The sequence below is a fragment of the Pristiophorus japonicus genome, chromosome 3 (genome assembly GCF_044704955.1).
Source record: "Pristiophorus japonicus isolate sPriJap1 chromosome 3, sPriJap1.hap1, whole genome shotgun sequence".
NCBI lineage: Eukaryota > Metazoa > Chordata > Chondrichthyes > Pristiophoridae > Pristiophorus > Pristiophorus japonicus.
The window spans coordinates 115,452,076-115,478,032 of record NC_091979.1 but is presented as its reverse complement, the minus strand read 5'-3'; the positions used below and the strand labels follow the sequence as shown (position 1 = coordinate 115,478,032).

Genomic DNA, 25,957 nt, shown 5'->3' with positions numbered 1-25,957 from the left:
CCTTCCTCGAACTCTATGTCCCTCTGACTCTGGTCCCTTGTGCATCCCTCCCTTCCTTTGCCCCATTATTGAGAGCCATTCCTTCAGCCATTCCCTGGGCCCATGCTCTGGAATTCCCCCCTAAATCTACCTCTCCACCACCCTCTCCTCCATGAAGACCCTTATCTTTTGACCAAGCTATTAGTCCCCTCCTAATGTCTCCTTCTTTGACCCAGTGTTTATTATTTTTCTGATTATGTCTCTGTGAAGGGCCTTGGGAATTTTTTCTATGTTAAAGGCGCTATATAAATGCAGGTAATTGTTATCTTTATTATAATAATGGTCTACTATATGTATTCAGGGTATTAATGATTATGCTCATTTAATAGGAATCTAAAATGTGTCATCACGTAGAACACGACTTGAAACGTGCTGTGACATGAAACATGATGCGACATAAAACCACATTTAAAATAACAATTTTATGAAGCATTGATGCTTCTCCTGTCTTTTGAATTAAAAATGAGTTTAGAACAACAAAATTATGCCAAAATGCCTAAAATAATTTGCTTGGTCTGTAAATCATGACTTAAATATTTTTTAAAGTTGCTCCCCTGATGACTCAGTAAATTTATTTAATGAGCAATTGAACCCACAGACCAGGTTCAACTCTGGTCTGTACTGAATAACCATAGAATCATAGAAAGGTTGCAGCACAGAAGGAGGCCATTCGGCACATCGAGCCCGTGCTGGCTCTCTGTAAGAGCACTTCAGCTAGTCCCACTCCCCTTCCCTTTCCCTGTAGCCTTGCAGATTTTTTTTCCTTCAGGTACTTATCCAATTCCCTTTTGAAAGCCATGATTGAATCTGCCTCCACCACCTTTTAAGGCAGTGTATTCCAGACCCCAACCACTCGCTGCATAAAAAGGTTTTTCCTCCTGTCGCCTTTGGTTCTTTTGCCAATCACCTTAAATCTGTGTCCTCTGGTTCTCGACCCTTCCACCAATGGGAACAGTTTCTACCTACTCTGTCCAGACCCCTCATGATTTTGAACACCTCTATCAAATCTTCTCCAAACCTTCTCTGCTCTAAGGCGAACAACCCCAGCTTCTCCAGTCTCTCCATGTAACTGAAGTCCCTCATCCCTGGAACCATTCTTGTAAATTTTTTTGCATCCTCTCTAAGGTTTTCACATCCTTCTCAAAGTGCGGTGCCCAGAATTGGACACAACACTCCAATTGAGGCCAAACCAGTGTTTTATAAAGGTTCATCATAATTTCCTTGCTTTTGTATTCTGTTCCTCTATTCATGAAGCCCAGGATCCCATATGCTTTTTTAACTGCTTTCTCAACCTGCCCTGCCACCTTCAACAATTTGTGCACATATACCCCCAGGCCTCTCTGTTTATGCAACCAATTTAGAATTGTACCCTTCAGTTTATATTGCCTCTCCTCGTTCTTCCTATCAAAATGTATCACTTCACACTTTTCTGCGTTAAATTTCATCTGCCAAGTGTCCACCCATTCCACCAGCCTATCTGTATCCTCTTGAAGCCTATCACTATCCTCCTTACTGTTCACTATACTTCCAAGTTTAAGAACCAGATCTTAGCTAAGATAACATAGTACCACAATTGGCTTGGTTTAGAAAGAGGAAAGTTGGCCACAGTTCTCACCCCTGATTGCTATTCAACAACCCTTGCTGGAAGTGGAATTGTGTGCATTTCAGCTGAGGACAGAATCTGAGACAACCTTGATGCCCAGTGGTGGATTCAACATCAAGACTTACGCATGAATATTGGCCACTAGGCATATGATATCCACCAGACCATATTCAAAAATGGGGTCAGTGCCTTTGGGAGAGAGAATATTGTTTAAATTCATTATTTGGCATTACATCTTAACTGTTCCTAACTTCTGTGTAGGTGCTTGAAGCTAAAGTTAATGAAGTAAAGATCAATGAAGCTCGTGAACACTATCGTCCTGCAGCTGTCAGAGCTTCTCTGCTCTACTTTATCATGAATGACCTTAATATGATCCATCCTATGTACCGGTTCTCACTCAAGGTTACTATTAATTTATACAGCACTATTTGTACACAAGCTTTTCACAATTAAAGTAGCAATAAATGAACAGCTAGCAATTTATTTTATCTTTAGGCATTTGCTGCTGTGTTTCACAAAGCTATACAACAGGCTGAAGAGTCTGATGATGTGAGAGTAAGGGTAATGAATCTAATTGATGAGATCACATATTCAACATTCATCTACATTAGCCGTGGGCTGTTTGAAAGGGATAAACTTACCTTTACAGCTCAAGTGTCTTTTCAGGTATGTAGTTCAATTACTTTATGAAGTATTTGCTGATATTTTTACAAATAAAAATTTGTTATATAACAGACTCCTTCCTCATGATTAACTTTTGAAATTTGTTTAGTTTTGTTATTTTCATATCAGATATACCAGGCATTAGGAATGTAATATATCAACTGTGCATGCCAGGATTTGCTGTAAGAATGGATATTAAATAACAATTGATGTCAAAATTGTAATATAAATATCCAATATTTCTTGTATAGATTTTGCTTTTGAAAAAGGAAATAGATGCTCGTGAACTTGACTTCTTGCTCAGATTTAATATTGACCATAATTACAACAGTCCTGTGGACTTCCTGTCAAACACAGCATGGAGTGCAATAAAGGTATGCATTTGCACCTGCAAACTTGTTTTTTTGGAAAGAGTAGAAGCAGTAAATGACATATAAAGCTTTTAAAGGCTTGTTAACCACGATTGTTCCATGTATTTCTTCAGTACAACTTACATATCTTATCTTTGTCAAAATATAGTTATTAATTCAACAAAGTAATTCCCTCTACTTTTTGAGATTATATTTGCCAACTCTTTAAATCCATATAGTACATGCCATTCCTGAGCCGAAAGAACCAACCGTCTCAGAACCTTCTACCACTGCTGCGACTGTTCAAAGAGTCACGAGGTGGTACATGAGACTCATTCAGAAAAACTCACCACAAGTTACCATCCTAATCACCTTGGAAAGTCCCAGTATGATGCTAAAGTACTTTGCTTATGGATCATAATGGAGTAGAAATTGGTCCATGCTGCACCCATTTTCTGGACAGAAAACCGGGACAAAAAGGACCATTTCCTTGGGATTCTGTCCTGCACACCAAAGATTCCATAAATAAATTCACTCCCATATTGGGTCGGTCAATTTTTCAGGTGTCCTTGGAAGCCATCTATAAAGACGTTAAGCACCTTGCATGGGTTAATCAGGGGCCTAATGCTTGTTTTAGGATCTCTTCCTGAAATTGGGCTGCCCTGAGCGGAGTGGGTGCTGGGCCTGGCAGTCCAAATTAGATGAATGGAAATGGACGAGCTCCCTCTAAAGGTGTAACAGTTGCTGGCAGCTCAATTCAATTCTTACAGTGGGGCCTTGGGCCTTCTAATTTGAGCATGTGCTGGAAGCAGATCATCAGTCACATGCCCAAAAATGGGTCATAATGAATTCCTACCCCATGGTTTTAATTGCAAATTAATATGTAAAATTACAAACCAAGTAAGAACATTCTGACATTGAAAACAATGGGGTGATTTTAGCCCTACCCACTCAGCGTAAGCTGCAGTGCTGCTCCAGACGACACAAGGAATATTGAAGCTTCCCATTTCCCAGACTTCACCTGTCCTCCCTGCTGTGAGACCCTGCTTCGGGTGGAGAGTGGACCTGCAACATGTTAATGAGACACGGGACTTAAAATAGTTCAGGTCTCAAATTTTCTCTTGTCAATGCATGTTGCATTCATCCCATCCCCTGCTGGCTGGAGTTAAAATTAACCCCAGTTATATTTGGATACTTATTTTAACAAATATAGCACTTAAATCTAATCCTTCCTTGCACTTATAGCAGTGACTTTACATTCAAAACATCAAAGCAGCACTTCCATACCACTAACGCTGCATCTGTGCGCGAAGGCGAACTTCGGACTACTACATTGTACTTCAGCTTCTCTGACCCTTGTTGCCTGCAAGTGTGGCTCCCGGGTGGGAGCATGGGATTGTGCAATTAAACCTCATAAGTCCTCTTTGATATCTAATAAATATTTAGTTCCTTTGATAAAAACATTAGAAATGGGTTAAGGTTCTAAAAGTTCAAAACATCAACTGTTGAACTTATTTATTAATTCAAAAGAAATAAACTACGAATAAATTAGAAATGTAATTTCCCCTTATTGTCCTGTCCTCAGACAATGAGCTTTATGGATGAATTTCGTGGATTGGATAGGGATATTGAAGGTTCAGCCAAACGTTGGAAAAAAGTTGTTGAATCCGAATGCCCAGAAAAAGAGAAGTTTCCTCAAGAATGGAAAAATAAAAGCTCCCTTCAGAAACTTATTATGATGCGTGCTTTACGTCCAGATCGCATGACATATGCAATTAGGTAATCTGATCCTACTGCTCTAAATGATAAATGCTAGTTTTTTCTTACAGATTCTATAGTGCCTTTCACACCCACAGGATACCCTAAAGTCAATGAATTACATTTGAAGTGCAATCACTGTTGCTGTTAATCCGTGATTTTGGTTGAGAGATAAATGTTGGCCAGGACATAGGAACAGGAATAGGCCATTCAGCCCCTCGAGCCTGTTCTGCCATTCAATGAGATCATGGCTGATCTGTGACCTAACTCCATATACCCGCCTTTGGCCCATGTTCCTTAATACCTTTGGTTAACAAAAAGCTATCGATCGCAGGTTTAAAATTAATAATTGATCCAGCATCAATTGCCATTTGTGGAAGAGAGTTCCAAACTTCTACCACCCTTTGTGTGTAGAAGTGTTTCCTAATTTCACTCATGAAAGGTCTGACTCTAATTTTTAGATTATGTCCCTTCGTCCTAGAATCCCCAATCAACGGAAATAGTTTCTCTCTATTTACACTATCTGTTCCTTTTAATATCTTGAAAACTTCGACCAGAACACCTCTTAACCTTCTAAATTCTAGGGAATACATCCCTAATTTGTGTAATCTCGCCTCGTAACTTAACCCTTGAAGTCCGGGTATCATTCTGGTAAACCTATGAAGAAGGCAATTGGCATGTTGACCTTCATAGCGAGAGGATTTGAGTGTAGGAGCAGGGAGGTCTTGCTGCAGTTGTACAGGGCCTTGGTGAGGCCACACCTTGAATATTGTGTGCAGTTTTGGTCTCCTAATCTGAGGAAGGATATTCTTGCTATTGAGGGAGTGCAGCGAAGGTTCACCAGGCTGATTTCCGGGATGGCGGGACTGACATATGAAGAAAGACTGGATCAACTGGGCTTGTGTTCACTGGAATTTAGAAGAATGAGAGAGGATCTCTTGAAAGCATATAAAATTCTGACGGGTTTAGACAGGTTAGATGCACGAAGAATGTTCCCGATGTTGGGGAAGTCCAGAACCAGGGGTCACAGTCTAAGGATAAGGGGTAAGCCATTTAGGACTGAGATGAGGAGAAACTTCTTCACTCAGAGAGTGGTTAACCTGTGGAATTCTCTACCACAGAAAGTTGTTGAGGATAGTTCATTAGATATATTCAAAAGGGAGTTAGATGTGGCCCTTACGGCTAAAGGGATCAAGGAGTATAGAGAGAAAGCAGGAATGGGGTACTGAAATTGCATGATCAGCCATGATCATATTGAATGGTGGTGCAGGCGCGAAGGGCCGAATGGCCTACTCCTACAACTATTTTCTATGTTTCTATGCTACACTCCCTCCAAGGCCAATATATCCTTCCTAAAGACAATGAGATAACTCGCTGCTGTTCTTCAAATAGTGTCATGGGATCTTTTACATCCACCTAACCAGGTAGATGGAGCCTCAGTTTAATATCTCATCCAAAAGACCACACCTCCTGGAGATGGCTTTGTAAGAGGGTGTGGGAGAGCAAATGTCTGATGTCCACTGTGATGCTGGTACACTGAAATGCTCCAAGAACGATTGTAACACAGAACAGGTTTTTTTTGTAACTTTGTTCCAAGAAGTTTACATTCTTTTAGCACAAGTTTTCATACACAGTAAATAGCGTAGTACCAATTGAACCTCCCTTATCCAGAACTCCCTTATCCAGAACTCCCTTATCCAGAACCACCCCTCGTCCAGAACCATTCCCGGCCACCGGCTGGCGCATGTGCAGAACTCAGACATGTACAAATTGAAGTCCTTCCTTGCTGTCGACTCCCGCAATCGCTGGCCTGACCCTTCGCAATCGCTGGCCTGACCCCGCGATCCACCGCCTCCCTCCACATGATCTCTCTGCCGCACTCCCAGCCCCAAGCCAGCCAGCCCCGTTATTCCCTTGCTCAGTACTTGTACCATCCAATTTAACATGACCACCCCTCGTCCGGAAAAATCCCTTATCCAGAATAGGCCAGATCCCGAGGGTTCCAGATAAGGGAGGTTCAACCTGTACATATTTCACAGTACTTGCAGGTAAATTCAATAAAGGTTATTCATAGTTATGTAGTTTTAGAATGAGGGCTAATGGGGTTAGGTTGATCTCTGGCCAGGGTGCTAGATGTTTGTGGAAATGGGGTTGAGGTGCTGCAATAGATACAGCAGCAATAGATCCTTGTTGGCATTGTGAGGACTTTCTTCTCGGCCGATAACTCTGTGGGAGCTTGCAGTGGGTGGGAGGATTGTTTCAGGAAGAAGCCCATATATTTGTTTCTTCAGCTCCGTGTGCAGCCTCTATGTTACTCACTCTGGCTAGCTGATGTTCTAAATGTGCTTAGACCACATGTTTGTTGTAGGGAATGTTGAATTGCACCTTGCTGCCAGGAGTGAGCTGTGTGAGCTTGAGAGTGTTGGGGACCTTGTAAGGCAACTTTAAATTGTGGGACTGAGTGAGATTTGTACAGGTTGCAGTTGTAGCTGCTTCACTGCTACTTAGAAGGCAGCAAAAAAATATAAAATTTTACCTGAAAATTAAGCAAGATGAAAAACAGACTTAACCAATAAGGAAGAAAAGACACTTAGCCAAGAAGAACATCGACAGATTTAACAGCCACGCTGTAGATAACAGCCACAAGAGATTTTATTACAAAGGTTTTCTTAAGTAAGAGCAATCATCACACAACTTAATTACAAACTGCAGTAACATTATTACATTTCAGTGATTAAAATTTACAGTATTCCTTCACTTTCTTTCTTCATAAGCAATGTGATTTAATTTTTTTTAACCTTTCACTAACTAAAGAATTTGTGACTAAGTAGCTTGCGATGTTTGCTTTTACAGAAAATTTGTGGAAGAGAAGCTTGGGACAAAATACATTGAAGGACGTCAAACAGAATTTTCTAAATCATTTAAGGAAAGTGGTCCAGCATCTCCAATCTTCTTCATTCTCTCTTCTGGGGTTGATCCACTGAAAGATGTAGAGGCCTTAGGTGAGTAGGCTACTAGAATAGACATGGTATTATACCACCAGATAGTGTGTACAAATTATTATGTGTTCAGTTAATCATTATGAGCTGGGAATTGCACAGCCCTATAAGGATGGTTTTCTAGACCAATATGTTGAGGAACCAATTAGAGGGCTGACCATCCTAGACTGGGTGATGTGTAATGAGAAAGGACGAATTAGCAATCTTGTTATGAGAGGCCCCTTGGGAAAGAGTGACCCAAATATGGTCGAATTCTTTATTAAGATGGAGAGTGATACAGGTAATTCAGAGACTAGGGTCCTGAACTTAAGGAAAGGTAACTTCGATGGTATGAGACGTGAATTGGTTAGAATAGACTGGCGAATGATACTTAAAGGGTTGACGGTGGATAGGCAATGGCAAACATTTAAAGATCACATGGATGAGCTTCAACAATTGTACATCCCTGTCTGGAGTAAAAATAAAATGGGGAAGGTGGCTCAACTGTGGCTAACAAGGGAAATTAAGGATAGTGTTAAATCCAAGGAAGAGGCATATAAATTGGCGAGAAAAAGCAGCAACCCTGAGGACTGGGAGAAATTTAGAATTCAGCAGAGGAGGACAACGGATTTAATTAGAAGGGGGAAAATAGAGTATGAGAGGAAGCTTGCTAGGAACAAAAAAACTGACTGCAAAAGCTTCTATAGATATGTGAAGAGAAAAAGATTAGTGAAGACAAACGTAGGTCCCTTGCAGTTGGATTCAGGTGAATTTATAATGGGGAACAAAGAAATGGCAGAGCAATTGAACAAATACTTTGGTTCTGTCTTCACGAAGGAAGACACAAATAACCTTCCGGAAATACTAGGGGACCGAGGGTCGAATAAGGAGGAGGAACTGAAGGAAATCCTTATTCGGCGGGAAATTGTTTTAGGGATTGAAGGCCGATAGTCTGCATCCCAGAGTACTTAAGCAAGTGGCCCTAGAAATAGTGGATGCATTGGTGATCATTTTCCAGCAGTCTATCAACTCTGGATCAGTTCCTATGGACTGGAGGGTAGCTAATGTAACACCAGTTTTTGAAAAAGGAGGGAGAGAGAAAACGGGTAATTATAGACCGGTTAACCTGACATCATTAGTGGGGAAAATGTTGGAATCAATAATTAAAGATGAAATAGCAGCGCATTTGGAAAGCAGTGACAGGATCGGTCCAAGTCAGCATGGATTTATGAAAGGGAAATCATGCTTGACAAATCTTCTAGAATTTTTTGAGGATGTAACTAGTAGAGTGGACAAAGGAGAACCAGCGGATGTGGTGTATTTGGACTTTCAAAAGGCTTTTGACAAGGTCCCACACAAGAGATTGGTGTGAAAATGAAAGCACATGGTATTGGGAGTAATGTACTGACATGGATAGAGAACTGGTTGGCAGACAGGAAGCAGAGAGTCGGGATAGACGAGTCCTTTTCAGAATGGCAGGCAGTGACTAGTGAGGTGCCGCAGAGCTCAGTGCTGGGACCCCAGCTATTTACAATATACATCAATGATTTAGATGAAGGAATTGAGTGTAATATCTCCACGTTTGCAGATGACACTAAGCTGGGTGGCGGTGTGTGTTGTGTATCTGTAAAGCATGCACTCCCATGTTCTGCCACCAGGGAGCTCATCCCCTGAAGTCCCAAGGGATCTCCGCATCCCTTGGGAGCAGTGTATATAAGCCGGCTCCTAAGGCTTGTTCCTCATTCTGGAGTGTCTTATTAAAGACTAAATTCACTGTTACTATAACCTCCCAGTGTGCAGCCTCATCTGTGTTAAGAACACAATAACTGGCGACGAGAATACGAATCCAACGCAAAGATGCAGCAAACTGTGGGCATCCTGGAGAAGTTCTCGGAGGGTGAGGACTGGGAAACCTATGTCGAACGGCTAGACCAGTACTTTGTAGCCTACGAGCTGGATGGAGAAGGAAGCGCTGCAAAAAGGAGAGCACTGACCTACAGCCTCGTGAAGAATCTTCTGGCTCCGGTGAAACTCACAGATAAATCGTATGAGGAGCTGTGTACACTGGTTCGGGAGCACCTTAACTCGAGGGAGAGCGTGCTGATGGCGAGGTATCGGTTCTACACGTGCCTGCGATCTGAAGGTCAGGAAGTGGCGAGCTACGTCGCCAAGCTAAGGCAACTTGCAGGACAATGTGAGTTTGATGGCTACTTGGAACAAATGCTCAGAGACTTTTTTGTACTGGGCATTGGCCACGAGACCATCCTACGAAAACTTTTGACTGTAGAGACACCGACCCTCAGTAAGGCCATTGCGATAGCATAGGCGTTTATGTCCACCAGTGATAACACCAAACAAATCTCTCAGCACACAAGTGCTAGCAATGTTCATAAATTAACTGGAACTGTGTTTGCGAGCAGAAATGTACAGGGCAGAACCCACGAATCTGCAACTGCCAGCAGGCCTCAGGTGACCCAGATTAGTCAGAGCCCCCAATAAAGGATGAATGCAAGGCAATTCACATCTTATTGGCATTGTGGAGGCTTTCATTCAGCCTATTCATGCCACTTCAAAGGGTATGTTTGCAAGAGCTGTGGCAAAATGGGGCACCTCCAACGAACTTGCAAACGAGCTGCAAGCTCTGCAAAACCTGCTAACCACCACGTGGCAGAGGAAGATCGGTCCACGGTGGATCAAAGTAATTTCGAACCTCAGAGAGGAGGCAGATGCTGAAGTACACGGGGTGCACACATTTTCGACGAAATGTCCACCTATAATGCTAAACGTAAAATTGAATGGCTTACCCATAGCCATGGAACTGGACACTGGCGCTAGCCAATCCATCATGAGTAAAAAGATGTTTGAGAGGCTGTGGTGCAACAAGGCATTCAGACCAGCCCTGAGCCCCATCCACATGAAACTGAGAACGTACACCAAAGAACTTATCACTGCCATGGTCAAGGTCACCTACGAGGGCACGGTGCACGAACTGCCACTCTGGATTGTCCCGGGCGATGGCCCCACACTTTGGAAGGAGCTGGCTGGGCAAAATCCACTGGAACTGGGATAACATCCGAGCGCTATCACATGTACCCAGGTTCCCTTTTTGAGCCAGGCATTGGAAACTTTTCCGGGCCGAAGGTGCGGATCCCAGAGGCACAACTCATTCACCACAAGGCGCGAGCGGTACCTCACATGATGAGAGAGAGAGTGGAAATCGAACTGGACAGGCTGCAACGTGAGGGCATCATCTCCCCAGCAGAATTCAGCGAGTGGGCCAGCCCGATTGTTCCAGTACTCAAAAGTGATGGCACGGTCAGGATTTGCGGCGATTATAAAGTAACTATTAACCGTTTCTCCCTTCAGGACCAATACCCGCTACCTAAGGCAGACGACCTATTTGTGACGCTGGCAGGAGGCAAGATGTTCACCAAGCTCAACCTGACTTCGGCCTACATGACGCAGGAGGTGGAAGAGTCTTCGAAGGGCCTCACCTGCATCAACACGCACAAGTGATTGTTCATCTACAACAGATGCCCATTTGGAATTCGGTCGGCTACAGCGATCTTCCAGAGAAACATGGAGAGCCTACTCAAATCGGTACCACACACAGTAGTCTTTCAAGACGACATATTGGTCACGGGTTGGGACACCGCCGAGCACTACAAAACCTGGAAGAGGTCCTCCAGCGACTGGATCGTGTAGGACTGCAGCTGAAGAGGTCAAAATGCGTCTTCATGGCAACAGAAGTGGAGTTTTTGGGGAGAAAGATCGCGGCGAACTGCATTCGGCCCACAGATGCCAAGACAGAGGCTATCAGGAACGCGGCCAGGCCACAGAACGTCACGGAGCTGCGGTCGTTCCTGGGACGACTCAACTATTTTGGTAACTTCCTACCGGGGTTAAGCACCCTTTTAGAGCCACTACATGTGTTATTGCGCAAAGGTGAGAACTGGGTATGGGGGAAAAACCAAGTCATTGCTTTTGAGAAAGCCAGAAAAATGTTTTGCTCCGACAAGCTGCTTGTATTGTATAACCCGTGTAAAAGACTTGTGGTGGCATGTGATACCTCGTCGTACGGAGTCGGGTATGTATTACAACAAGCTAACGTTGCGGGGAAGTTGCAACCTAAAGCCTATGCTTCCAGGAGCTTGTCTAAGGTCGAGAGGGCCTATAGCATGTTTGACAAAGAGGCATTAGCGTGTGTGTTCGGGGTAAAGAAAATGCATCAGTACCTGTTTGGCCTCAAATTTGAGCTGGAAACCGATCACAAGCCCCTCACATCCCTGTTCGCTGAAAACAAGGGGATAAATACTAATGCCTCAGCCCGCACACAAAGATGGGCACTCACGCTATCAGCATATAACTGTACCATCTGCCACAGGCCAGGCACCGAGAACTGTGCGGATGCTCTCAGTCGGCTACCATTGCCCACCACGGGGGTGGAAATGGCGCAGCCTGCAAACTTATTGATGATGGCGGAAGCATTTGAAAATGATAAATCACCTGTCACAGCCCGCCAGATTAGGATTTGGACCAGCCAAGATCCTCTGCTGTCCCGAGTAAAAAACTGTGTACTGCATGGGAGCTGGGCCAGCATCCCCATTGAAATGCAAGAGCCAATCAAGCCGTTCCAGCGGCGAAAGGACGAGCTGTCCATTTAGGCAGACTGCCTGTTGTGGGGTAACCGCGTAGTGCTACCAAAAAAGGGCAGGGAGACGCTCATCTCAGATCTCCACAGCACACACCCGGGTATAGTAATGATGAAAGCGATAGCCAGATCCCACGTGTGGTGGCCTGGTATCGACTCTGACTTAGAGTCCTGTGTATGGCAATGCAGCGTGTGTGCTCAGTTGAGCAACGTGCCCAGAGAGGCACCACTAAGTTTGTGGTCCTGGCGCTCCAGACCATGGTCGAGGATCCATGTCGACTATGCGGGCCTGTTTCTCGGTAAAATGTTCCTGGTGGTGGTGGATGTTTTTTCAAAATGGATTGAATATGAAATAATGTCGGGAAGCACCGCCACCGCCACCATTGAAAGCCTGAGGGCCATGTTTGCCACCCACGGCCTGCCTGACATACTGGTCAGTGACAACGGGCCATATTTCACCAGTGCCGAATTTAAAGAATTCATGACCTGCAATGGGACCAAACATATCACCTCGGCCCGTTTAAACCATCCTCCAATGGGCAGGCAGAGCGGGCAGTACAAACCATCAAACAGAGCCTTCAACGAGTCACAGAAGGCTCACTCCAAACCCGCCTGCCCCGAGTACTGCTCAGCTACTGCACAAGATCCCACTCGCTCACAGGGTGCCCCCGGCTGAGCTACTCATGAAAAGGACACTTAAAACCAGACTCTCATTGGTTCACCCCAACCTGCATGATCAGGTAGGGAGCAGGCGGCAGCAACAAAATGTAAACGATAGTCGCGCCACTGTGTCACGGGAAATTGATCTGAATGACCCTGTGTATGTGCTAAATTATGGACATGGTCCCAAGTGGATCACGTGCACGGTGATAGTTAAAGAAGGGAGTGGGGTGTTTGTAGTCAAACTAGACAATGGACAAATTTGCAGAAAGCACCTGGACTAAACGAGGCTGCGGTTCACAGACTGCCCTGAACAACCCACAGCAGACGCCATCTTTTTCGAGCCCACAACACACACCCAAAGGATCAACGACACCACGCCGGACCAAGAAATCAAACCCATCATGCCCAACAGCCCAGCAAGGCCAGGCTCACCTAGCAGCCCTGCAGGGCCAACAACACGCCAGCCCAGTGAGGGCACAGCCAACACACCAGAACAGACATTTGTACCGAGGTGGTCCACCAGGGAAAGAAAGGCTCCCGACCGCCTCACCTTGTAAATAGTTTTCACTTTGACTTTGAGAGGGGCGGGGGGGGGGGGGGGGAGAGTGATGTTGTGTATCTGTAAAGCATGCACTCCCATGTTCCGCCACCAGGGAGCTCATCCTCTGAAGTCCCAAGGGATCCCAGCATCCCTTGGGAGCACTGTATATAAGCCAGCTCCTAAGGCTTGTTCTTCATTCTGGAGTGTCTTATTAAAGACTAAAGTCACTGTTACTTTAAACTCCCTGTGTGCAGCCTCATCTGTGTTAGGAACGAAATAGTGTGAGCTGTGAGGAGGGTGCTGAGGCTGCAGGGTGACTTGGACAGGTTAGGTGAGTGGGCAAATGCATGGCAGATGCAGTATAATGTGGATAAATGTGAGGTTATCCACTTTGGTGGCAAAAACACAAAGGCAGTATATTATCTGAATGGCAGCAGATTAGGAAAAAAGGAAGTGCAATGAGACTTGGGTGTCATGGTACATCAGTCATTGAAAGTTGGCATGCAGGTACAGCAGGCGGGTGAAGAAGGCAAATGGTATTTTGGCCTTCATAGCTAGGGGATTTGAGTATAGAAGCAGGGAGGTCTTACTGCAGTTGTACAGGGCCTTGGTGAGGCCTCACCTGGAATATTGTGTTCAGTTTTGGTCTCCTAATCTGAGGAAGGACATTCTTGCTATTGAGGGAGTGCAGCGAAGGTTCACCAGACTGATTCCCGGGATGATAGGACTGACATATGAGGACAGACTGGATTGACTGGGCCTGTATTCACTGGAGTTTAGAAGGATGAGAGGGGATCTCATAGAAACATATAAAATTCTGACGGTACTGGACAAGTTGGATGCAGGAAGAATGTTCCCGATGTTGGGGAAGTCCAGAACAGTCTAAGGATAAAGGGTAAGCCATTTAGGACCGAGATGGGGAGAAACCTCTTCACTCAGAGAGTTGTTAACCTGTGGAATTCTCCACCGCAGAGAGTTATTGATGCCAGTACATTGGATATATTCAAGAGGGAGTTAGATATGGTCCTTGTGGCTAAAGGGATCAAGGGGTATGGAGAGAAAGCAGGAAATGGGTACTGAGATGAATGATCAGCCATGATCTTATTGAATGGTGGTGCAGGCTCGAAGGGCTGAATGGCCTACTCCTGCACCTATTTTCTATGTTTCTATAGACCTCAAAGGTATGACTCCAGGGCAGTTGCGTGTCTCAATTTTAATAAAACAGGTAGAAAGCAAGTGGATATTGGTTGCAGACAAGATGCAGGTGCGTTTGAGAAGACAGTGCTGCTACGTCACTCAGTTATCTTGCAACCTGTACCATTACAATACCTTGTGGAATAAGATGCAGTACTTGTACCCAATTATGGCAATTGGTCAGACAATATCCTCTTTACATGATATGGGATGTGATCTGAGGTTAGTATATGTGCGTCTGTTGAGTTAATCAGTGTCTGCGTTAATGGTATTTTACGAGCTATGGAAAGGCCATTAGCAAAGGTAATCCTGAATTATCCATTTTGGATGGGTGAACACATGGTAGACATGATATATGATGTTATTAGCAGATCAGAGAAATTACAGCCCATCATATCTATGCCAGTACCATCTCAACTCTAATTCCATTTCCTTTTTGTTTCCCGATACTCCCTTAAATTATTTTTCAAATACTTATTCGATTCTATTTAAAATTTTGTTATAATATATGCTTTTACCCAACAGGTGATAATGCATTCTATGTTCCAATAACCCTCTGTGTTAAAAAAAAAAGTCTTCTAACTTCCTCCTTCATTCTTCTAGTGATAATCAGTCTAAGTTTCATTGTTACTAATTCATATACTGGCAGAAACAATCTTTTATATAACTCACTCCACTATTTCATAGTTTTGAAACCGCTTGGATCCTCCCCTTATATCTTAGTGAAAAGGTTCTGTTTTTATTAAGCCTTTCTTCATAACGATGACTAAGAATGATTAAAGTTTATTTTTATTAAATTTTAAAACTGCTTTTTTTGTATGAGTTTGAGGTGTTTTTTTAAGCATCAAAATGTGAAGAATATTGGAGGAAACTAGATCCCAAGAAAAGTAAGTCAAAATCAGATTTTATATGGAACAATCACTAAAACTTGAAAATGAGCAAAGGTCATAAACAAAGGCACAGTTTAGTTTAGTTAAATGACAACCTGCTATTATTTACAATAGTTACAGACATCATTTTTATGGGGCACAATATTAAACATATTAGCATCCACGGTGCTGGGTCCACTTTTCTAACTGCTCCAGAGAAAAACGCAAACTCCATTGTCAGTCTTTCTGTACCATATTTTGGTCAGCGGTAAAATCCAGATCTACCAGCACAAGTGTAGACTTCTCCACAATGAAGCCATAAAACATACATTAAATAATCACTGCTGGTTGTTCATGAGCATAAGGTGATGGATCAAAAGTTTAAAAACTCAACATTTTTTGACTAACCTGTCCTTAATTTTGTCAGTTCGTTAGATATATTCAAGAGGGAGTTGGATATGGCCCTTACAGCTAAAGGGATCAAGAGATATGGAGAGAAAACAGGAAAGGGGTACTGAGGTGAATGATCAGCCATGATCTTATTGAATGGTAGTGCAGGCTCAAAGGGCTGAATGGCCTACACCTGCACCTATTTTCTATGTTTCTATGTTTCATTCTGTACCTCATCATTCTTTACCTCATCATTTTTTGGCAAGGATAGCATTATTGGCCATGGTTTATTGCTAATTGACAAAAATGTTCTCTCAAAATCGCCAAGTGGACTATCAGCAAGACTTATTGACTTGCCTGATGAACATTCTGATTTTTGATAAGCAAGTAAATCCAAACGTTCTTATTTCTTTTCTCATTCTCATCTCCGAGCCTTGCATACATTTTGTTGTCCAAGTGCTTCTTTATAAAGTCTGTGTGAGCATGCACTTCAACTTCACAACATTTGCAATATAGACACTCAATTTCATCACCCTCTGTTGCCTCTACTTTTTGATGCAAAAAAGCCCTATTCACTGACGCACAATCTGCCACCAATTTGAATTTTCTGTGCATGGTAATCAGAACATCATACTCCAAATGCCTTTACTCTACTTCATCACTAGCAATCAGTCAATTCTAGTGCCAACTTCTAGGGATTCAAAGTACAATGACTGAAAGCCTCAGGAAAAAATAAAACATCATGTTATATGAAGCACCTCCTAAAGTTCAGTACCCTGTAGAAGCTTGGTACCGTGTAATTTTGGTTAAACTGTTTATGTGGGGATGCTTTGTTATAGATTTTGGGTCTTTTTACATATCGCTGATAAGGTGCAATGATTAGATATTTAAATAGGATAACTGCAACGCATGCTTCAACTACAACAAATTCAGCAATGATACTTTGTGGCTGTCTTCATAAAAGAGGGGGACGATGGAAGGGATAAACATAGGAAGAGCGGAAGTATTAAGGGGTTTGCATCCTTGAAAGTAGATAAATCGCCAGGACCGGATTAAATATATCTGCGGATATTAAAAGAAGCAAGGGAGGAAATTGCGGAGGCTCTGACCATCATTATTTTTCAATTCTCCCTGACTACAGGAGTGGTGCCAGAGGATTGGAGAACTGCTAATGTTGTACCTTTGTTCAAGAAGGGAGGAAGGGATAAACTGAGCAATTACAGGCCAGTTAGTTTAACGGTGGGCAAATTACTGGAATCAACTCTGAGGGACAGTATTAACCTTCATTTCGAAAGACACAGAATAATCAAGGAGTCAGCATGGATTTGTTAAGGAAAGGTCGTGTCTGACTAATTTGATTGAGTTCTTTGAGGTGGTAACAAGGATGATTGATGAGGGCAGTGTGTTTGATGTAGTTTACATGGATTTTTGCAAGGCTTTTGACAAGGTCCCACATGGTAGGCTGATCAAAAAAATAAAAGCCCATGGGATCCAAGGGAAGGTTGTTTCCTGTGGGGTTCCACAGAGCTCAGTATTTGGTCCCTTAGTTTTTGTAGTATATATTAATGGCTTAGACTTAAATGTAGGGGGCATGATAAAAAACATTTGCGGTTGATATAAAAATTGGCCGTGTGGTTGACAGTGAGGAGAAAAACTTTAGACTGCAGGAAGATATTGATGAACTGGTCAGTTGGACAGAAAAGTGGCAAATGGAATTCAATCTGGAACAGTGTGAGGTAATGCATTTTGAGAGGGGCAACAAGGCAAGAGAATACACAATAAATGGGAGGATACTGAGAGGTGTGGAGGAACAGAGGGACCTTGGAGTGTATGTCCACATATCCTTAAAGGTTGCAGGACAGATTGATGTTACTTAAAAAGGCATACAGAATGCTTTTCTTTATTGGCCAAGGCATAGAATACAAGAGTAGGGAAGTTATGCTACAACTATATACAATACTAGTTAGGCCACAACTTGAGTACTGCGTGTAGTTCTGGTCACATTACAGAAAGGATGTGATTGCACTAGAAAGGGTGCAGAGGATATTTATGAGGATGTTGCCTTTAGTTGCCTCTGACACTGGTTGTTTTCCTTGAGGAGGCTGAGGGGAGATTTAATTGAGGTGTGTAAAATTATGAGGGGCCGAGATAGAGTGGAAGGAAATACCTATTTACCTTAGCAGAAGGGTCACTAACCAGGGGGCATAGATTTAAAATAGTTGGTAAAAGGATAAGAGGGGAAATGAGGATAATTTTCTTCATCCAGAGGGTGTTGGGAGTCTGGAACTCACTGCCTGAAAGGCTGGTAGAGGCAGAAACCGTCATGTGTACTTGGATGTGCATTTAAAGAGCCGAAACCTACAGGGCTATGGACTTAGTGCTGGAAGTTGGGATTAGGCTGTTTAACTCTTTTTCGACCAGCACAGCCACAATGGGCTGAATGGACTCCTTCTATGTCATAATTTTCTATGATTCTATGATAACAAAAACAGATTATCTGATCATTATATTTGCTGTTTGTGGGAGCTTGCTTGTGCGCAAATTGGCTGCCATGTTTCCCACATTAAAACAGTGATTGCACTCCAAAAGTACTTCATTGGCTCTTTAGTGCTTTGAGACGTTTGGTGATCGTGAAAGACGCTACATAAATCCAAGTCTTTCTTTTCTTTTTCTTTTTAAAATAGATTGAGCTGCCTTAACTACACTGCTTAATTAAATAACTTCTAATAAGTTTTCAGTACATTCAAGAAAACCTTTAGTTTATGAACAAATTCAAAGATGACCATTTTGATAAGAGTTACATATGTGTATTAAATATGCAAATATGTGACATTGTTTTAAGAAAAATACTATAAACAACGTTAAAGGATAACATTCAGCTAGACTGGTCATGTGCTCAAAGACAACAAAGGTTTTAATTTGTAAAGAGCTATACAGTAGAAACACTGGAAGCTCTATTTTGTTTGCATTAACAATAATAAAAATGGAAAGCACAGTTCTAAGAATTCTAAAAAAACGTAAATTTTATTTAATGGCATTAAGTACATGTGCAGCGTGAGAATCCAGAATGGTCCGGAATCCGGGACGATCGGTGGCAGGTTCGTCCAGAATCCGTAAAATGCTCCAGAATCCGGACCTGACGAGGCCTGACCTTGGAGACCCGCCGCTGACCGACCTCGGGCCTTGCCTCGTACCCACTCGCCTCGCTCACCTCATCGCCACTGCCCTTACCTCTGGGCCTCCTCGTTGACCCGCCTGATGACCTCCCCAGTGGGCCCCACCCGACGACATCCTCGGTGATCCTGCCCGCCCGACAACTTCCTCGGCAGGGGCCCACCCGACAACTTCCTTGGTGGGGGCCCACCTGACAACTTCCTCGGTGGGGCCCCGCCTGATAACTTCCTTGGCAGGGGGCCCACCTGACAACTTCCTCGGTGGGGCCCCGCCTGATAACTTCCTTGGCGGGGGCCCACCTGACAACTTTCTCAGTGGGGCCCCGCCCGACAACGACTTCCTCGCCAGGGCTCGTCTGAACAGCTCCTCGGCAGGAATCCCCCCCACCACCCGACATTCCGAAATCCGGAAATACTTGAACCTGGGCTCAGGTGTTTCCAGATTCGTGATGTCAGAAACAAATCGAAAGTCCAGAAAAGCTATGAATCCGGAATGACCTCAGTCCCGAGGGTTCTGGATTTTAGGCGCTGCACCTGTACAGGTTGGTACCATTAAAACATTTCAATTAATTCACAATGACCCAATTTCACAATGGGTCAAATGGCCTCCTTCTGTGTTGTAATTTTTCTATGATTGCTATGATACCTAATACGGGTATAGCACTAAGCACATAACTCTGCCACAAACTAGATACTTGTGGCAAAGAATAGTGCTGAGTAATGTAACGGGAATAAAAAGAAACAGTATTTTTTCAACTCTTTTGGTTTTTAAACCTTAATATTCCAGTATTGGGCAAGAACAGAAGATAGCTAAATAGGATCTCAACTCAACATGCTTTCTCTGTGGCAGTAAAAATAGATGTCAAGGTGCATGTGCCTCACATTCATGATGTCATCAAATGTATTACGTGATGTATGTGTGATGGGTGGTCCAAGAGATTTTTTCTAAAACAGAATTGCTTTTTACTGATCCACCAGCCCAAAAAATTAAACGGTGGAAAAAGTTAAATGGTGACTTTATTGATTCTTTGTGGAATCATTCTAGTGAATTTTTGCTGTACCCTTTCAATGGTTTTAATATACTTCCTACAATAGGGTGCCCAGAACTGTGCAGAATACAACAATTGTGGTCTAATTAAGGCCTGCACAAAATTACAACTTTCTTGCTTTTATATTCACTGCCCCAGCTGGTAAGCTCAAAACCCTGGCACTGGCAAAGCCGGCATTTATTGTCCATTTCTAGTTGCCCTGAGAAAGTGGTGGTTGACTGCTGCTGAGTTGTTTAATACAACTGAGTGGCTTGCTAGGCCACTTTACAGGGCAGTTGAGAGTCAATCACATTGGTGTGTTACTGGAGTCACATATTTGCCAGAACAGGTAAGGACAGCAGGTTTCCCTCCTTAATGGACATTAGTCAGCCAGTTGGCTTTATGCAATAATCCAACAGCCTCAGGGTCACTTTTACTGATTATACTGTTTTTGTTATAACGAAAAACAGTAATTGTTCCTTTCCTTTTAAAAAATATTATCATTTAAGGAATCATTGTTCACTTTTTTCTCCCAAATATACTACTTCACATTCTTCTGGACTGTATTGCATCTGCCAACTTTTTGCTCATTCCACTAACCTGTCATTTGAATTCTTCCTCAAGTTTCTATGCTTTTAATTTGATGATCACCAAATTGTGATGATATTTCTCTTTGATGGGATCGCTTGTTTTCCATTTATAAAAATGATTTGGACATAGGCACAAATCCCTAAAGATTTAGCCATATTCCACCAATCTGAAAAACATTTATTTACCCCTACTTTTTGTTTCTTAATCCTTAATTTTCTCTCTTGCCATGCATCGAAATTCTCTTTAAAAGCATATGCATTAACATTAGTATCAAGTCTTTTATGGGGCACTTAATCAAATGCTTACTGAAATCCATAGGTAAAGGATACACCACATTGCCGTTATCACACACTCTGGGCTCAAGTTTCGGACCCCCGCTAGAATGGCGCACATCGGAGAGGCCCGCCTAATTTGTAGAACAAAAATTGCGTTGAATACTTCCTCGCGGTTCGCCAATATCTGTAGGCCTGTTTCCAGCTCGGCACGGCGCAGCAGGAGCTGCTGGGGGCGGAGCTACAGCCCTGCACCAGAAACAGTGCCGGCAGCTGCGCGCATGCGCAGTAGCTCCTGGCCCCCCCAGCGCGTCCTGTCTCCGAGCGATGATCCTATCCCTGGCCGAAGGGACATCGCCCCTATCCCGGGCCGAGTGGCCTAACAGCCCTTACCTCGTCGGCGGCATGGCCCGCCCACCTGGCATCTCGCTGGGGGCGGGTCCCGCCCGAAGTCCTCAGCAGCGGCCCGGCATCTCCTGGGTGCGGGCCCCGCCCGAAGTGGCGTCGTCAGCGATGGCGGGGCCCGCCCGAAGTGCTGGTCAGCGGCAGGGCCCGCCCTAAGTGCTGGTCAGCGGTGGGCCCCGCCTGACCGGCATCTCCTGGGGAGGCCCATCCCAGCACGCTGTTGGAGGGCTCCCGGTGCTGCAGTAGATGAGTAGAAACTTAATTTTTTATTTATTGATTGATTTTTTATTTTTTTTATGTAATTTTTTTTGATTGCTTTATTGGTTGATTTATTGATCATTTATTATTGATGATGGCTCTTTATTTGTCAAAGTGAAGTGTTTAATGCTTGTAAACTTCCCTTTCCCCCCCCCATCTTTCATTCCCTACGCCTAATTTCTAAAGTGTAGGCAAGATTTTTCTGAGCGTACAAAAATCTACACTTACTCCATTCTAAGTTAGTTTGGAGTAAGTTTTCGCTGTCTAAACTTGCAAAATAGGTGTAAGTGGCTGGACACGCCCCCTTTTAGAAAAAAAAACTGTTCTGAAATGAAACTATTCTAACGCACTAGAACTGGAGCAAACTAAATGCCAAGAATTGCAATTTCTAAGATGCTCCATTCTAAACTAGTTGCTCCAAAAAAATAGGAGCAACTCAGGGCGAAACTTGAGCCCTCTGATTCTTCACTAAATTCAATTAGTCAAGCATGACCGCTTTACAAAGCTAGGCTTACTGGCCCCACCTAGCCCATACCTGTAAGTGTTAATTAATTTCATAGAATCATAGAAGAGATCATAGAAATTTACAGCACAGAAGGAGGTATTTTCGGCCCATCATGCTCGCGCAGTCGACAAAGAGCTATCCAGCCTACTTCCACTTTCCAGCTCTTGGTGCGTAGCCTTGCAGGTTACAGCACTTCAAGTGCACATCCAAATACTTTTTAAATGTGGTGAGGGTTTCTGCCTCTACCACCCTTTCAAGCAGTGAGTTCCAGACCCCCACCACCCTCTTGGGTGAATACATTTCTCCTCAAATCCCCTCTAAACCTCCAACCAATTACTTTAAATCTATGCCCCCTGGTTATTGACCCCTCTGCTAAGGGAACTAGGTCTTTCCTATCCAATCTATCTAGGCCTCTCATAATTTTATACGGCAATAAGATCTCCCCTCAGTCTCCTCTGTTAGAAAGAAAATAACCCCAGCCTATGCAATCTTTCCTCATAGCTAAAATTCTCCAGTCCAGGTAACATCCTCATAAATCTCCTCTGTACCCTCTCTAGTGCAATCACATCCTTCCTGTAATGCGGTGACCCAGAACTGCACGCAGTACTCTAGCTGTTGCCTAACTAGTGTTCTATACAGTTCAAGCATAACCTCCCTGCTCTTGCATTCTATGCCTGTGCTAATAAAGGCATGTATTCCGTATGCCTTCTTAACCACCTTATCTACCTGGCCTGCTACCTTCAGGGATCTGTGGACATGCACTCCAATGTCCCTTTGTCACTCTGCACCACCCCTAACTTCCACCCCTTGGGTGTTGCCACTGCCGCGTGTCCGCCCCTCAAGTGTCGTCACCGCCCCCATTAAGAGCAAGTTTAAAAAAAAAACAGCAAAGAGCGGAATGTCGCTCAAGAGGCGACCTGAACCGCAGCTGCGGTAAAAACCAAACCAAGTGCATGCTCCCTGTTTCGGGCGGCGGGGCAATTTCTACCCCTTAGATTCTAATCTAGAGGTACTATGCATGATCACGAGGAGTCAGGTGAGGAGCGAAATCACAACGAAACCAATGTAGTATCAATACAGCCAGCTGTGGTGGAATCTTAGTGTGTTGCTCATATCTCACCAAACGATTGAGAGTGCTCTGTAGCATTCTATTTGCTGTACACCAAGGGTGGAATGTATATAACATCATTTGCTACAATATTTTTATTGGCCAGGAATTTTGTAAGCTATGGCACAAAATTGTAAGAAACGAGGTTATAATCACTAAACATAATTAATTCACTTTTTAAAAGGACGGACATAGATAGAGTGGTAATTTAGAAATCAGGGATGCCTCAAAATGTATTAAACTGATACGTATGCTGTGTTTTAAATTGTTATTTAGAACTTGGAGACGAGATATCTCTTAGACTGTTAGTAGGTGCTCAGAACCCTTCTGAGATGTTATTGTATTTTGCACTATGACAACTATTATCTGTGGTTTTCACGTTAAAGCTTCAGTTTGTTTATATATCTTTAAGACAATTTGCATAGAAAAGGCTTAGAATTGAAGGAAGTTTGTAGGAATTAATGTAAACACAGGCAGTTTGCTAACTCGTAAAGACTGGTTAAAGTGACAAAGCTCTGGTTTGGCTTCATAAGTTCAAAGGATAGAGGACTAGGTTTTGTATTGATTGTAACCAAGGGAATAGAGACAGAGAGATGAAAGGAATTCTACAGAAAAGCAACTTCGATAAGGTATAAATGATGACGTGACCAAAATCGTAAGACATCTTTTGGGCGGGCTTTGTTTCGAGAATCGAGAAAAATAACTAGAACCCTTATTGGATATTAAGTTTTTAGGGCAACCTCTAAAGGTCAAAAGGCCTTGTCAATATCCAGGATCAGGCCTATCCCTAAAAATGGAATAAAAGCAGCCTCCTCAAGGTTGCTCTCATAAATGATGTGAGGGGAGAGCGAAACAGAAGTCGAGCTGGTCGAACACTTTTCAAGTGATCCCATGCTTTACCAACGGAAGCTCTGAACAGAGAGACTGCAAGCCAGAGAACTGCTCATGTGCACCAGCCGTTTGTCCAATCAGAATCAGTATCAACTACCTGTTACGATTGTATGTTTTTGCTATATATCTAATGTTATAGTCTGTCTTAAACTATGATTAAACACAATATATTCACCAGATTGGTTTTACAGTTGATCCTGATTATTAAAGTGACCAGAAATTGGCTTAAACTTGCCATATTTCGAACAGGTACCACTGCCTTCGTGGAGTAATTGAGGGATGAAGTACCTTCCGACACTGATGGCTTGCGCATCCAGATGTAATTGAATTCATATCTGACGAAACAGACATAGTTGCTAGTGCCCTGCTAGTAAAATGTCGCCATTTTGCCTTCCTAGTTTAGACATAAATTAATTTATTGAACAAATATTGCCCTGATATATTAGTATTGTATTGCACAGGAAAAAAGCTTGGCTTCACCATAGATTCTGGAAAACTCCACAATGTATCCCTCGGCCAAGGGCAAGAGGCAGTAGCTGAACAAGCTGTGACAAAAGCATCTAAAGAAGGACACTGGGTTATCCTGCAGGCAAGTTAGGCTGTTGGAGGCATGATTGCACTGTGATGGGTATTCTTTTAATTATTTGATTTAAAAGATAGCTGCAGTGGTTGTAAGACTACAATATGATCAAGAAGTTCATAAAGTGTCATAACTCTATTTCTAAAGCCTGCATTACACTCTTGTAATACACTAGCCAGCCCAACTATCATTTAAAATTTTCCACTTTGCTTCAGGTTTTTAACTTTTGTTGCCTCTCTTGTGGATTGTTACAAGAGATTGGATGTTATTGTGAAATAAAATCTCGCTGTAGAAAAATCGGGTGATCAGTGCATAAAATGAGACTAAAACATTTTTTATTGTGTCAAGAGGACTTCTATCTGTTATATGTTAAACTCTAATGCTAATATCATATAAACTGTAACAGTACAAAAATGCATATGTTCCCTTACTTCTGTAAGTATACTCTCTTTTTTTGTCCAGGCTAACATTCTCATTGGACATCAATTACATGTGTCTCCCTAGATAAACCATTTAAGCAGTAGGCTCAGGACCTGCTTTTACTGGGTGCTCCTCCAAATGAGCGTCCATCTATGTTGGGAAAGAAAATGAGGTTGGGAATGGTGTTACATCATTCCTATTTCCTTTAAATGCACTTTGAATGTTAGGACCAGCTCCATGTACAAGCATGCCACTACCCTTTGAGGAAAAACTTAAAAATCCCAGAGCAATGCAAATGATATTCGCCCTTCTTTTTGTCGGGGAACTGAACATTCTCTGCCACAAAACAGAGGAATGTCAGCACTGTCGTATCCAGTTTTAGGTGACCTTACTGTGATTTTATTTGACTTTTTCTATTTCCTCTCCCATCTTTAAAGATGTATATTTGCTTCCCTAAATCTGTGTTTCTCTACTTTTTAACACAAAGAGTATACATCTGTTTACATAAGAACATAAGAATTAGAATCAGGATCTACCTCAACTCCACTTTCTTGCACTGCCCCATATCCCATGATTCCCATATTCAAAAATCTATCGATCTCTGTCTTGAATATACATAAAAACTGAGCCTCCACAGCCCTCTGGGGTAGAGAATTCCAAAGATTCACCACCCTCTGAGTGAAGAAGTTTCTCCTCAACTCAGTTCTAAATGGCCGACCCCTTATTCTGAGACTGTGGGGAGTCTAGATCCCTGGTTCGACTCCCCGGCCAGAGGAAATGTGCTCCCTGCATCTACCCTATCCAGCCCTGTAAAATTTTGTATGTTTCAATGAGATCACCTCCCATTCTTTTAAACTCTACAGAATATAGGCCTAGTCTGCTCAATCTCTCCTCATAGGACAATCCTCCCATTCCAGGTATCAGTCTAGTGAACCTTCGTTGCACTCCATCTATGGCAAGTATATCCTTCCTCTGGTAAGGATATCAAAACTGGTGCGGTATCATCAGGGCCCTAATTAATTGCAAT

The 25,957-nt window shown here is 43.0% G+C and overlaps 1 protein-coding gene across 1 annotated transcript in view; it reads left to right on the top strand.

Moving 5' to 3' along the window:
* The window catches only part of dnah9l (dynein, axonemal, heavy polypeptide 9 like), a 668,659-nt gene that overhangs the window by 598,411 nt on the left and 44,291 nt on the right, over positions 1-25,957 (top strand). Inside the window, exons 68-73 of the mRNA XM_070873660.1 lie at positions 1,904-2,044; positions 2,138-2,308; positions 2,557-2,679; positions 4,241-4,434; positions 7,267-7,415; positions 24,392-24,519. Coding sequence (XP_070729761.1) covers positions 1,904-2,044; positions 2,138-2,308; positions 2,557-2,679; positions 4,241-4,434; positions 7,267-7,415; positions 24,392-24,519 — 906 coding nt within the window. The remainder of the gene's footprint in view (positions 1-1,903; positions 2,045-2,137; positions 2,309-2,556; positions 2,680-4,240; positions 4,435-7,266; positions 7,416-24,391; positions 24,520-25,957) is intronic.